The 15,867-nt window shown below is 34.7% G+C and overlaps 2 protein-coding genes across 2 annotated transcripts; both read left to right on the top strand.

Annotated features, from left to right (window-relative positions):
- Positions 1-3,383: 3,383 nt before the first annotated feature.
- On the top strand, positions 3,384-8,899 carry LOC142631793 (calcium-dependent protein kinase 10). The gene is made up of 7 exons (XM_075806114.1): positions 3,384-4,310; positions 4,906-5,049; positions 5,168-5,320; positions 6,700-6,815; positions 6,933-7,100; positions 7,808-8,038; positions 8,313-8,899. Exons 1-7 carry the CDS (start codon positions 3,605-3,607, stop codon positions 8,484-8,486), a joined length of 1,692 nt encoding a protein of 563 aa, XP_075662229.1. The 5' UTR covers positions 3,384-3,604; the 3' UTR covers positions 8,487-8,899.
- Positions 8,900-10,842: 1,943 nt separating this feature from the next.
- Positions 10,843-15,445, top strand: LOC142632110 (uncharacterized). Its single transcript, XM_075806527.1, has 2 exons — positions 10,843-11,623; positions 14,540-15,445. The coding sequence occupies exons 1-2, from the start codon at positions 11,001-11,003 to the stop codon at positions 14,982-14,984; spliced, it is 1,068 nt and encodes a 355-aa protein (XP_075662642.1). The 5' UTR covers positions 10,843-11,000; the 3' UTR covers positions 14,985-15,445.
- Positions 15,446-15,867: the final 422 nt, after the last annotated feature.

Raw genomic sequence — 15,867 nt, 5'->3', positions numbered from 1 at the left:
TTTTGCCGCCATTAGGGCAATTACTCGAATTCCTGAAAACATGAAATTATTAAAAGTCCATATATAACCAAAAAAATAAAAAACTAGCTATTCAAATCTAATCTATTGTTGTGTTGTATTATTTTTTTTTATATCTTTTATCCTTGCAAAATTTAAAGATGGTAAAAGTTCAATAATTATCTTATATGTGTAAAAAAGTTTAATTTTTAATTTTTGTATTTTAAAACTATACATAGAACATGAGTTTATGAATTAAATAGTAATAACATTTAATTAACATAAACTTTGGCGTGAGTGTTAAGAAAAATGATAATTTAATAAGAGGTTATTGAGTGGAGTAATATTAACAAAGAACACCATGTGTAACTCTATATATATATATTATTGATATATTTTTTAAAAAAAAATTGTCAACTCTTAATAAATAAATAAAAAGATAGATCATTACCTATGAACATACTTAGTTATTACTTTTTCCCTTTTTATTGTATTTTTTCAACTAAGTTATAAAAATTCAATTATGATAAAAATCCATTGAAAGTTCCCAGTTAGTTTGTAGAATGTGATAAATTTCATTGAAGTTTACATTTAGAGGGCGTTTGGATCCAAGTTTCTGTGTCCACGTCCGCGTTTTGCTTCTTTTTTTTTTTTTTTTTTTTTTTAACCCAGCCGCAAGGTTTGACTTTTCAGCCATGAACAGTGCACAAATGCACTGTTCATAGGTCCCACAAATTTTACTTTTCAGCAATTTCTTTATTACAAATGGGTCCCACAGTACTATTCACACATTTAAAAATTATTTTGCTATAGTGTTTTCAGTTTCAGCAAAATAAGTTCTATCCAAACGGACTCTTAAATTAATGATAAGTTTGGGTAAGAGAAATTGAATTGGTTTCAGATGAGTTGGAAATAATTTCTAAATGACCTTCATGTTGCTTTAAATTGGCTTGAAATTTTTTTCAACTCATTGGGTAACAACTCAAAAAAAAATTATGTGTTCTTTTAATCGTATGACCTATAGTTATATAACTTAATGTCTATATATTTTTTTAAATGTCAATGTGATTTATAAATAAGTAAATAATCATCTAAGCTACTACGTAATCAGCCTTTCTACCTAATTTAGAAGAAAACTTTATATAAAATAATAATAAATCATAGATACCAACTTTATGATATACTCTTAAAACGTAAAAGTATCATGTGGTTTATTTTTTGACAATTACATCTTATGTAATTAGCTTTATGGGTGTGCAGCCAACCCGTTAACCCCCCAAAACCGACCCAACCTGGCTGGTTGGGTCGGTTTTTAGGCCTTGGTGGGTTGGGTTGGGTTACAAAATTTTTTTGATAGTGGGTCGGGTTGGATTTGGGTCATAAAATTTCAAACCTGCCAAATCAAACCCGATTCACCCATATATTTAATATATATATTTAAAATATATTATATAATTAATAATTTTTTAAAAATAACCAGCTCTTCTTATCCTATATAAAAACCAATTAATTTACACAAACCTTAGTAAATTACTATTGTTATTTAGTCATTAGTGTTGTTTGCCTTTAAGGAGTTACATTGATACTAATCTTTGGGTTTTTTAATATATTTATATTTATATATTTTTCTACTTAATTTAATAATAATAATAATAATAATAATAATAATAATAATAATAATAAAATTTGTCCAACTCATGGGTTTAACTTGACCCAACCCGACCCATGTGGGTTGGGCTTATGTGATAGGTTGGGTTTGGTTGATTTTTTTTTGACCCACCGTGGTAGGTTGGATCAAAAAATCCTCTCAACCTGACCCATGCACACCTCTAATTAGCTTAATAGGTATTTAATTCATTGACTTTAACGAAATTGAATGATGTGACAAATGCATCATTTACTCAAGGAATTGAAGGGAAAAAATTGTTTTCTCTTTCAATCCTCATTTAGATTTTTTGTTTTCTCTTTCAATCCTCATTTAGATTTTTGTTGCTTTTTTGTTGTGAATCTAAGAGTTAGACCTTTTTAAATATATACCACTATCAGTTTCTTTATAAAAATTTTCAACTCTTAATAAATAAATAAAAAGATAGTTCGTTACCTAGGTACATACTTAGTTATTACTTTTTAATCTTTATTGTATTTTTTCAACTAAGTTATAAAAATTCAATCATGATAAAAATGCATTGAAAGTTCCCAGTTAGTTTGTAGAATGTGATAAATTTCATTGAAGTTTACATTTAAATTAATGATAAGTTTGGGTAAGAGAAATTGAATTGGTTTCAGATGAGTTGGAAATAATTTCTAAACGACCTTCATGTTGCTTTAAATTGGCTTGAAATTTTTTTCAACTCATTGGGTAACAACTCAAACAAAAATTATGCATTCTTTTAATCGTATACCTATAGTTATATAACTTAATGTCAATATTGTTTTTTTTTTAAATGTCAATGTGATTTATAAATAAGTAAATAATCATCTAAACTACTACATAATCAGCCATCCTACCTAATTTAGAAGAAAACTTTATAAAAAATAATAATAAATAATAGATACCAACTTTATTATATACTCTTAAAACATAAAAGTATCATGTGATTTATTTTTTGACAATTACATCTTATGTGATTAGCTTAGTGGGTATTTCATTGACTTTAACAAAATTGAATGATGTAACAAAATTATCATTTACTTAAGGAATTGAAGGAAAAGATAGATAACAATGTAGCTCCATGTTTGTAGGATATACACACGTATAATATTTGTAATTAGGGCACACCACGAACCCATGTAACCTCAGCACACCTCATAATTTCTACAAAAGTCTTCTTTTCTATTTTTTTGGCGTGGAAAAGATACTTAAAAAAAATCTTAACTCAACTCCCAACTCCCAAAATCCAATCTCAATTTGGCAAAACATATGAAACACACACAAACACACAATACCCAAAAGGCTATATCAGTAAAACCACTCAAACCAAACTCAAATATTTACTTCAAAAGTTCATACATTATTTACTAAATAATCGAATAATGTTACAATTACAAACTATTTTATAACATTTTTACAAAATATTAGTGTGATCAACATTTTATTAATTTTCATTTAAACCGACCATTAACATCACTTTTTCATTAATTAATAATTACTCATTACATCAACAATTTATACAATATTTTATAAAATAATATGTATATTCAATAATCAATCAACTAATGCACCGAACCTTAATTTTCCTTTCCACCCTCGTCATAAAACACCTTTAATCAAACATTAAAAATTCAAAAGCAGCCCTTATAGTATAATACCCAAAATAATAATATAATATATAAATTAAGATAAACAATATTTATGGTATATAAGTTGAATAAAAAAAAATTATAATAATAAGCATCATATATTTTTTCAAAAAACCCAACTTTTTCTCAACCGAACCCCGCGTTTTCTCTCTCTCTCTCTCTCTCTCTCTCTCCCACCTGACCTCATTCCTCGGCCGGTCTTCTCCCCCAAAACACACCGTTTTTCTCATCACAGATATATACTATACAGTCTATACTATAGAATACTTTACACACTCTCTGTTTCTGTAACAACAAGCTAGCTTTTATGGGGAACTGTAACACATGCGTGAGACCAGAGACAAGAGAAGAACAACACGATAGCAGGAAGAAGAGGAAGAAGAAGAACAGCAGCAGCAACAAGAACAAGAACAAGAACAAGCCCACCACAGCCAACAGGGACAGAAAACCAAACCCATATGCAGAAGATGCGATTCGATCACCAGCTCCGATCCGGGTCTTGAAAGATGTGATACCGTTGAGCCACAGAACCAGAATCGGCGACAAGTACATACTCGGACGCGAACTGGGTCGTGGAGAGTTTGGCATAACGTACCTCTGTACTGACAGAGAGACCAAGGAAGCTTTGGCTTGCAAGTGTATATCGAAGAGGAAGCTGAGGACTTCGATCGACGTTGAGGACGTGAGGCGTGAGGTGGCGATAATGTCGAATTTTCCGGAGCACCCGAACGTGGTGAGGCTTAGAGCTACGTATGAGGACAGTGAAAATGTGCACTTGGTCATGGAGTTGTGCGAGGGAGGTGAGCTTTTTGATAGGATTGTGGCGAGAGGGCATTATACTGAGAGAGCTGCAGCGAGTGTGGCGAGGACTATAGCTGAGGTTGTGAGGATGTGTCATGCTAATGGAGTCATGCATAGGGACTTGAAGCCTGAGAACTTCTTGTTTGCTAACAAGAAAGAGCATTCGCCGCTTAAAGCTATTGACTTTGGTCTCTCTGTGTTCTTTAAGCCTGGTATGGATTTGGGTTTTCGTTATCCTTTGTGTTTGTTAGTGCGTGTTGATTTTTGAGTTTTTGGAGATCTGGGTTTTGCTTGATTGTTGAATTTAAGCATAGGTTGTGATTAATTTTTGTTTTTAATAATTGGATATATGGGTTTTTTTGATTGGTACTATGGATGAATATTAAATTTGGTAATTTTAATGCTGGTATCATTGCCGACAGACCAAACCACCATTGTTCTCTTGCTTCTGCTTTTTTTTCCACCTCAATATTTCTATTTTAACATTTTTAATTTAAATTTGTTTTTGTTAATAAGTTGATTTGAGGTTCTTTTCTTTTCTTTTTTTTTCTTTTTTTTTTTTGATTTGAGGTTCTTTGTGTATATATATTAAGCCTAGTGTTCAAGTGAATTCTAGTGCTTTTTCATGGTTTTTATGGGGTTTGGGTTGATTTTTTATTTTTGGGATATCTGGGTTTTGCTTGATTGTTGTATTTATGTACTGGGTTGTGATAAATTTTATTGTTTTAATGATTGGGTATGGGGGTTTTTGGCTGGGTACTAAAGGTTGAATATTAAATTTAGTAATTTTATTTTGGTGGGTTTTAGGAGAGAAGTTCTCGGAGATTGTGGGGAGTCCGTACTATATGGCACCAGAGGTGTTGAAGCGGAACTATGGGCCAGAGGTGGATATATGGAGCGCCGGCGTGATTGTTTATATTTTGCTATGTGGGGTTCCTCCATTTTGGGCAGGTATTTATTTTATTTTGTGTCTTTTAAAAAAGAAAAAATAGTAGCCTAGTTTTGATGAAGTCTTGCATAGGATTGTAAAGTTGTTAATTTTAATTTTTTTTTTGTTTGTTTGTTACAGAAACTGAACAGGGTGTTGCTCTTGCAATTTTAAGAGGGAACATTGATTTCAAGAGGGAACCTTGGCCTCAGATTTCTGAAAGTGCTAAGAGCCTTGTTAGGCAGATGTTGGAGCAGGATCCGAAAAAGCGGTTGACTGCTCAACAAGTGCTTGGTATGTTCTTTAGCTGAGTTTTCATACTTAATGCGGTACTACTTTTAATTTTTAATTAGATAGTTTGTGAATTTTGACCAAGTTTGTGATGAATTGGAGTAGCTATGACCTCACCACTATGAATTATTATTGTCTTGCGTATGGTTGGGGTTCCATACAAGGTTTACTGGGGCATTAAGAGAGAATGCGAAGCCTCTTAGGCTTCCACATCTAAGATTATTATTATTGAGAAAATGAAGTCTCATGATAGTGATTTTGAGATAACTTCAACCATTAAATTACACATGGTATTGGTATCGCATGTTGTCACCGTTCTAGAAGACCATGGGCCAGTAGATTTTGCTAGTTTTTGACAATGAAACAGCCTTTGGTAGTCCTTACTCGTGTGGAATTTTCCGGGTCCAGTTGTGGAAAATCTCTTGATTGGCTATCAAAAAAGGAAGAAAAGATACTTGGAAGGTTGAACCTCTTTGACTTGATCAAAAGTCTCTGTTTAGCTGGTGTACTTCTAGATCTTAGATTCCCAGCCCAAGTAGCTAAAGACGTATAATAAAATTTATTGACTCTGGTCAGAGATTGAGAGCCGAAAGAGTTGGATGTCTTAGATTTTTAGTTGATATTAGCTGGTTGGTGTCCATACTTGTGCAACAAAAAGAAAGGTATTTGTTGTGGCAGCATAGATGCTACTTTAGTTCTTTTTATGGTGATTACCTACACACAATATTTTAGCCTTCGGATTTATTCCAGGATGGAATTAATTCTGAGAACTAAGTACCTCTGTCCTGCCTTAGAATGTCAGTAATCATGCTATAATTAATCTGAAAGTTTTGGCTTGTACTAGGAACCCACTCTTGGGACTAAATTCTTTGTAGAACTCAAATTGAGGACCACTCTTCTTGATCATTTCATTGGGCTCTTAACTTATTGCTTTACTGGGCCAAGCACATTGAATGTAGGTGCTGGCTATAGACCAGATCTTCCTGTAATCATTCTGTTTAATGTATATATTATGATGAAAGGCCTGGACTTCACTATTTGGACCTGTAAATTTATGTTATTCAGCAAAAAAAGTTGCACTCTAATGTTCCTTAAGAAAATTTTGATGAAAATCGTTTACAAAATCACAGCATTGCCTTGCATTCAGAGCACTTCTCCCACCAGTGTTGAGAAGCGAGGCATGTGTTCACAAATGGATTTTCTCATAAGTGCCAGTAGACAATTTATTATTTATTCAATTTTTTTTTGGCTGGTACGAGGAGCAAATCATTAAAATGCCTGTATATGTGAACTGCTAGGAGATTTGAGTTTTTCTCTAGCATGGGGTAGCTTTCTTGAAACAGTTATACTGATCTCTTATTTTATTTTCTTATCTATGTTAGATCACCCCTGGTTGCAAAATGCAAAGAAAGCTCCAAATGTCCCATTAGGAGATATTGTACGATCAAGGCTCAGACAGTTTTCTGTGATGAACAGATTCAAAAAGAAAGCCCTTAGGGTAAGCATCCATTTTTGGCTTAGGTCCAATTGTCAGCTCCAATTCTAACTTTAACTGCATTGATGCGATTTCTATACCCTTGTGGATGATTTGGGGTTGTTCAATCAATTGCTGTAGGTAATTGCTGAACACTTGTCTGTTGAAGAGGTAGAAGTAATTAGAGATATGTTTTCATTAATGGACACTGACAAAGATGGAAAAGTAACATATGAGGAGCTGAGGGCTGGGCTTCGGAAGGTTGGTTCCCAATTGGCTGAACCAGAGATAAAAATGCTGATGGAAGTGGTATGTTTTATCCTTCCCTAAGTTCAGATAAAAAGTTGCTCTATTTATTATCCAGTCTATGCATGACCACTACTTTTGGATTGAGGTTATATCACATCATTTCAATCCCTTGTTTGCTCCTTCTGAAATGACTCCTGCTACATTCTTACAGTAAGTAGTCCACTGCACTGCAAACTTACGCTTGTCAAACCACTGTCCTCTTTTGTTTTCACCCACCAGTTAACAGTCAGAATTTATACCCTGAAACCCTGCAGATGCCATTTTCCCTTTACCACTATGCAATTAGATCTTTGGCACCTTTTCAATGAAGTAAAAATGCTTGGAACTTGATCATATCAAGTATTCATATGCATTTAGGATGCCCTAAGCATTTGGCAAGTATTACATACTCTGCATGATCAGAAAATTTTGCCTTCTAGAGGAGTAGGTTCCATAAAAGAGACAAAATCGGGTCAAGATGACTATAGCTTCACCATTTGTTGAAATCTAATGGTATTAGTTTTTTTTTTTTAATTGGTAAGTTGCATATTCACCTGGTGGGTCTTGAACCTACAATTGCATCTTTCACTTTTCTCTTATAAAGAAATGAGGTGCCAATTGAGTTAGAACTCATTCTGATAGTGTTAGTTGCTAAATATGGCTCTTTGCTTCAGAGTTTATAAACATTAATTTCATACAAATAGAAAATAACTAGAGCTAATTTTTAGGCTGATGTTGATGGGAATGGAGTACTGGACTATGGAGAGTTTGTAGCAGTGACAATTCACTTGCAAAGGATGGAGAATGATGAGCATTTCCGCAGAGCCTTTATGTTTTTCGACAAAGATGGAAGTGGATATATTGAATCAAATGAACTATTGGAAGCATTGGCAGATGACTCTGGTGAAACTGATACTGAAGTGCTGAATGACATCATGCGTGAGGTTGACACAGACAAGGTCAGACTTTCAAACCTTATCATCTCATTGTTCTATTCTCCCTCTTTTGAAGTATTAAATTCAGAGTGTATTGGAATTCAAAGCAAATGCAACATTCATAAATTTTTAGAACTTGTCATAATTCTGTGTCAGCACAGCAATAGGTTGAAATGATCCAGAATTCCAGATATTAAAATTGATGTTGAGAATTCCAAAATTCTTTATGATATGAAAAAACTCTCTTGTTCCAATAGCTTGTACTGTGGCTCCTAACCTTTATTTAAATTCTTTTCAGGATGGCCGTGTTAGTTATGAGGAGTTCGTTGCTATGATGAAGACTGGTACTGATTGGAGAAAGGCATCTCGGCAGTATTCAAGGGAGAGGTTTAAGAGTTTGAGCCTTAACCTGATGAAAGATGGTTCTTTGCAGCTTCTTGATGGGATGACTGGTCAAGCTATTGCTGTATGATTTGGATTTTTCATCATCTTATTTTCTTCCCCATTTTCTTTCCTTATCATTTATATACACGAAAATATGGTATGTGGGGGGTTTCACCAAATGTGAGTTTTGGGTATAAGACTCGGGGAGGGGGAACACTGGATATTCATCAGTGACACTGGCGAACATGGTTGAATTTTGGCCGTGTGGATCATGCAACAAGTGGCTGTGAAGTGCTGGAGTTGTCAGGCGTTCCCGGAGTTTGTGGACGTGTGTGTTACAGTTCTGGAATGAGTGTCACACATTCTTGTATATTGGTGTCATGTTTTTCAAGGTTGATGATTCGGTATTTAAGTCCTTTTCTAACATTGTGCAGAAACCAGGTAGAGTTATTTATTGGAAATGTGAACATAAGATAAATTTAAAAATGTTTTATTCTTGCATCTATACCTAATTGGTGAAGATTTTATGAATTAGTTTTACAGCAATGTTCTTTGTAAGTGTTTGTGACAAAAAATGTTGCTTTGGGTAGTGCCAAATAGAATACTGTTCAACTACTCCTATTCCATTTGTCTTCTTACATACAAAATCAAATGTGAGTCAATCTCATTTGGAATGTCATATTCACTTGTCCTTATTGCTTCCATCAGGAGAAAGAATCATAAGAATATGAGGAAAGAACGGAAAAGAGACAAACATGGTGATCCTATGCCTACATTGTATAAATCATACATATAGTAAAATTATGAAAGGATCTTTCTCTATTTTTATTTGTCGAACTCATTCTATAAACATGTTTGAGAGAATCTCACCGACTTTTATGAAGTCCCAAACTACACCCTACCATCAAAAGGATTGTTTGTCACGTTCTAGAAACAACAATTTAAGGTCACTTGCTGCAGACTGCGGATTATTTAATTCGTGAATTACTTATAGATAACCAAATGGAGTTTGAATCAAGAAGGAAAAAAAAAAAGGATCAATTCCTTACTTCTTATTTCATCAATGTCACTCATTTTGTTCATGCAGGCCCACTACTTCCCAACTTTTTTTTATTCCCCACCCAACAACATATCCAAATTCCTAAAAAACAAATTCCACACTGTTTAACTTTCACCTTAAGCTATTTTTAATCAAATCCTTTAAGATACTTTTAAAAAAAAAAGTCCTTGAATTTTAATTTTCTTTCAATTTAGTTCTTTTGTGTAGTTCCATATAATATCGCCGTTAGTTTTAGCATTTTTTTTGGAATAAAGTTTAGCTAAAAAATTAGTTGTAACGTAAAGTTAGAACCTTACTCAATATATTTTTATTAGAGTTGAATTTTGACAAGTCTAACATTGGATTACATTTTCTTCTTACATCCTCCGTGATTGCGAAATTTCTAGAAAATTAAAAATCAATAGCTAGGTCATAAATAAATTGTTTAAATTGCAAGTTTTTGTAATTTAAAATTATCCATAATATATAATTTTATAGCTTATATGGTAAATAATATTCGATTGACACAAAATTTGACATATGTATTAAGACCATAAAGAACATGCGATTCAACGGTTAGATTTTTGAAATATGTAATAATGTTAATGATATTAAGTAAGGTTGTAGTCTTAAATAACAACCAATTTTGTAACTAAATTTTGACCATTTATCATTCAATATGTCCATAGTCACAAATTTTTTTACAAAACATTCCACAACCGTTAAGGTAATGAGTTGTGAGTAGTGGAGAAAAAATAATGAATTCATGTGAAAGTGATAGATAACAAATTACAATTTTTCGAATCTTAAAATAACTAATAGATTTTGACTCTAAATAGTGCTATGTTAATAGTGGACTCACATGAGATTCAATAAAAACTTGACAACTCAACAATCATGAAATTTGGTTACGAAAAATATTGTGTATAAAAAAAAATACACACCCCTAAGTGGATTCCAAAAAATCTAGACTTACAACATTTTGGATCACAATTTTATCATAATTGTGATATGGTAAATTGTCAATAGTAGACAATTTTGCCGATACTTAAAATAGAAAAATTTAGCCCAAGAATCTTTATTTTGGTTTGGTAAAATAATCAGGCCCAAAAATCATCACCCTCTTAATAATAGTTACAAATATTATAAATATAAATAAGAAGCAGCACGTCGGTTGAAGCTGAAAAATAGAGAAATCAAATCTCACCTAATTAATATAATAATAATGAGGGACCCACAATTACACAATTCCCTCCTTCGTAGAGAAGGAAAAAAATAACACTTTCCGTAACCGTCGGATCTCCAGCTGTACATCCTTTCCGTTACTCATCCAACGGTTTTCCCGACCACCTCTCCAGATTTCCCAAACACACACAAACAAAACAAAACCACAGACACACACAACACACACACACACTCAACGAGTCAGAAGAGAGAAAAAGACAACACAAACAGTGTGTGAAAAATACTAGGTTGTTGTTGTTCTTCTTCTTCTTCTTCTTCTTTGTTCTTTGTTTTCTTTGTTGTTTTTGTGAGTTTGAGAGAGAGTGATAGAGAAAAAAAATGGGGGTGGACTATTACAACATTCTTAAAGTGAATCGAAACGCAAGCGAGGACGATTTGAAGAAAGCGTACAAGAGACTAGCTATGATATGGCACCCAGACAAGAACCCCATCAACAAATCCGAAGCTGAAGCCAAATTCAAGCGTATATCCGAAGCTTACGATGTTCTCAGCGACCCCCAGAAGCGTCAGATCTACGATCTCTACGGTGAGGAAGCTCTCAAGTCCGGTCAAATCCCGCCACCCCAACCTTCTTCTTCTTCTTCTTCTGCGTCTTCTGCGACCTCGCGTGTCCATCACCACCATTTTTACAATCGCCAGCACCACCACAATCCGACGTCGTTTCGGTTCAACCCGCGTGATGCGGAGGATATTTATGCTGAGATTTTTGGATCCGAGAATAATGGCGGTGGAGGAAGTGGCGGAGCTGGGGTGAGGGGTTTTGGTAAAGATGGGTTCTTCAGGGGTGCGAACGGGTCGGACTTTGGTGGGTCGCCTTCTTCTTCTTCGGGTTCGAGGAAAGCAGCTCCGCTTGAGAGCGTGTTGCCTTGTAGCTTGGAGGAGCTTTATAAAGGTTCTAAGAAGAAGATGAGGATCTCTAGGAATGTCTATGATACTACTGGGTATGTTTTTTTTTTATTTAAAAAAAACACTAAATTTGTTTTCTTTTGCTTTTTTTGGTTTCTTGGTTTTTTTGTTTTACTGTGTCATTGCCTTCACGTTCATGTGGTATTGTTTTGAAAACAGACTTAGGATTACAATTTAATTTTCCTAGTTGCATGGATGTTTAAACAAATACATGAATTTTAGTTAAAAAATGAGGTACAAATGAATATGTTCCAGAGATTAGGAAGCTTTGCTTATAATGGTGTTAGCCCATCACGTGTGAATGTCCCTTGATTATCGGGCAACCGGTTTTGGCAGATGGGGTAGGTTTTAGTGGCTAGAGGTGAGTCCAAAGGGCTCTTTCTCACATTATCAAAATAATTATTATTATTATTAGGAAGCTTTGCCTAGAGTGGAAGTGATTTTTTTGTAGTCTTTGCTTAATTCATAATAGGAGGAGGGTTTTTCCTGGAATTGATTATGCTGTTCGGTTGAATTTAGGTTGTAATATGACAGTTCGAGGCAAATGTTCTGCTGCTGAAGGTGGCAGTTGCCTAAGTGGTTGTCTTGCCTATGCTCTTGAATGGTCATATTGAGTCTTAATAAAATTAAAAACCTCTAGAGTTTTTGGTTGCCTGTTGCAAACTTGCAATATTGATCCTTGTTAATGACTTTGAAAAGTATTAACGTCTTGAGTCAAGCAATTTACTTTTGGTAGGCTATAGGACAGCCTGAGTATAGCATTTTTTTTTCCTTTTCTGAAATAATTGTTAATCTTATACGTTTACTCACTTGGCACCTCCTCCCCTTATAAGTGCTAGGCGGGGAGGGTTAAAGTAGTGGGTACATGACCCATCAGGTGTGTGTAACTTACCAATAAATAAAAAACCTTGGATCCTATTGAGCTATCAACTCTTGAAATTTTTGGGCATTGATTCTCTTACAACATAGTTGGAGGGATCATTGAATTCCATTTTTAGATGTCATAGCTTTCTTCAAAGGGCTGCCTGGTTTTCCTGTGAAAGTTTTCTCAAATCTGTACTTCTAAAAAGTTCTTGCATGTAATCAATATTCAATGTCATACCAAAATTTGTTGTGGGTTGGTTAATCTCTTAATGTCTACAGTTGGACTGGTCTTAATAACAATAACTGCGTGTGTAGTTGGGAGGAAAGGTAAAATAATGAAAGGAAAAAGGAAGATGGAAATACCAATTCCTTTGGTTGGTTCGAGGGAAGAGAAGGAATGTGAGAATTGGATCTTTCCATGGGGCTCACATTTATAGTCATAATGGTCAATTAACTACAACTGAATATTTTAATGTTGTTTTTATAGGGATGCACTTGTCAAAGTATTACTTATGAGTAACTTTCCATTCTCTTCTGTATTTGAACCAAACAACATAAATGTAAACTCGTCCTTTTTTCAACACTCATTTCTAACCTTCAACTAAACATACAAAAGGGAATTACCAAACTTTCTTCTCCTTTTCCTTTCCACTTTATTTTCCTCTTTCCCTCTTGCTGCCAAACAGATTGCCAACAATGCGGTATTCTTAAGATATTCAAAGTAATGTATATTGGAAAGGTTTAATTGGAGATGAAAACTTGAAATCATTGGTTTTTAAAATGCTTGCGGATAAAGAAGTAAGAGAAATCATTGGTCTATTCTCAAATATGTATTTGGTTTCTAGGACCTAGGTAGGGCAGCATCTTGCTGGACGAGCTTTGGGTTGAGGTACCCAAAGGCCAGACCAACCACATTTTTATCTTTAGCCTGTTTGAAGCTACAGGGAGCTTCGAGTCTACTTTATACATGGTGAATTAGAATTTAAAAGAAGAAAACGGTTAAGCAAGCACTCTCAAGTGTCAAGCAAAGCTAAGAAGCTGCTTCTTAACTTCATCGTTTAGTTCTTTGATAAGTTATATTGATACTTAAGTTTATAAGGGGGTAATTTGGCCAACCTACATGATTTCACACATGCATTCTCTGAACTTTGGGCAACAACAATATAGTTCAGCCTGAAGATGTTTCCATGGGGGGACTAGATGGAAGTCTTCCACCTGTAGTTAGAGGCCAGCAGCACCAATAGAAGAGTGAAGACTAGTCAACCTTGTAAGGTGAATAGGAAGAAAGTTCATTGACTGGAACATTTCTAAGCTTAAGGGGATTAGTCATATGTTGTTTCCTTAGTAGTGAGTTATATCTCAGATACTGATAGAGAAACTAAACTGCTAGTTATTCTTCTTTTTTATTCTATAAAAGAAAAGAGGAAAAGGAAATAAAATTTTTTTTTTTCATCATTAGGGATCATGCTTTTCTCAAGGGTTAAACTTGGCTGATGATTTGTATGATTAATCTTGCTTTTCCTTGAGCAATGGAAACCTATTCCTTCTTCTTTACTTCTTTCCTATCCCTGTTTCCCGGTTTTCTTGGGTTTGCTTGTCCTGCCTATGAAGCAATAAATGTTAAGGTTTATGCATAAGGCTCTCTATTCTCATGGTCTATCCTGTTAGGAAAATAGGTCTTTTATAGGCCAAGTATTGGGATCTGCAACTTATCTCAAAAAATGCACATAGATAATTCTAGTCTATATATCAAACTAAAAAAGGAGTATGTATGTCCTCTTTTATTACTAGCATGATATGGCCAATGAGCTCTAGCTCAAATGACACCTCCTCCTTGTTAGAGTAAAGTGGAGGATAAGTTCATGGGTTCATGACCCACCAGGTTCATGTGTAACTTCCCCCCCCCCCCCCCCTCCCTCTCTCAAAAAAAATGATAATAATAAAGAAAAAATATGGTATCATGATACGGCATTGCTTTGCATCGATAATCTTTTGCAAATGCATGGTTTGATTCTTTTAATCCTGAGCGAATGTTTTGCCTTTTGAATGTTTACTTCCACTTGATGGCATGAGCAATTCTCTTGCAGTAAATTTCGGACTCTGGAGGAGATATTGACCGTTGAGATAAAACCTGGTTGGAAGAAGGGCACCAAGATCACATTCCCTGAGAAGGGTAACCAGGAGCCTGGTATCATTCCTGCAGATGTTGTTTTCGTGGTAGATGAGAAGCCACATGCTCTTTATAAGAGGGATGGTAATGATCTGGTAGTCAACCAGGAGATAACACTGCTAGAGGCCCTCACAGGGAAGACCATTGACCTAACCACCCTGGATGGAAGGAATCTCGTGATCCCACTGACAAATATCATCAAACCGGGAGAAGAGGTGGTTGTCCCGAATGAGGGTATGCCAATCTCAAAAGAAGCGGGAAGGAAGGGGAATATGAGAGTTAAATTTGATGTCAAATACCCTTCAAGGCTTACAGCAGAACAGAAATCTGATTTAAAAAGAGTTCTTGGAGGAACTTCATAATGATTACACACACTAAATGTCAGGGGTGCCCATTAACACTGCTAGTTGTTGCTAGTGGATGTAAATATGGCATGTGTTTGAGTGTATCCTATTGAAGAATGTGAATAGTAGGAAGTTTTCACAGGGTGAATGGAGAGCCGTGTGTAGGTTGGGTTCTTCCAGTTTGGAATCTGGATGCCATATTTAGGAATGATGTAATTTATCACTGGGCTAGGCATCAGTCTAACTGGAAGAAATGGGTGGGAAATACTACCAACCTTTCTGTCATTTTTGCCATAGTGTTACTCTGCCTTAGATTTGGATTCTTTATACTTAGAAGTGATAGTTCTTAGATTCTCAACAAGTGACTTCACCTCGAGCCAACTTTGGGAAATATTTAATTTGTTATATTGGTTGATTAAAGATGCAACTCTTGTTTTATTGGTCTAATAAAGATGCCACTCATGAATTTGTTCTCTTAAGTTGTGCTTGTGGAGTTGAATATGTAATGTTACAGGATTTGAGTTTTTGTTCCTGGAGTAGAATCAAAGTAAATAATGAAGCACTGGCACGGTTTTCAGCCTGCGCGTAGAAGGAAAAACTTGTGGTAGGAGCAGGACTATGTGTTGACAACTTTATTTTTTGGCGTTTTGTTTAAACAACTTGTGTGCTCATCTAAATTTTTGTATCATCCTTTGGGCCAATGCTTGTCTATCAAAAGCACAATAAGTTTCAGATATTTATTAAGAAAAGAAGGATGTGCAGATCTGTACCATCCATGCATGCTGGTTCAAAAATGAATTACAAGTTCACAATCTGTCTCCTAGTTTTTTCTTTAACACTAAAGTCAGTACCGAGACTTCCTTGACAATTTAGAAAAGAATAATTGGACTTTTATTATTTT

This window comes from Castanea sativa, chromosome 4 (genome assembly GCF_040712315.1).
Source record: "Castanea sativa cultivar Marrone di Chiusa Pesio chromosome 4, ASM4071231v1".
Taxonomy (NCBI): Eukaryota; Viridiplantae; Streptophyta; class Magnoliopsida; order Fagales; family Fagaceae; genus Castanea; species Castanea sativa.
Note: the sequence above shows the minus strand (reverse complement) of the source record. Positions and strands in the feature narration are given on the sequence as shown.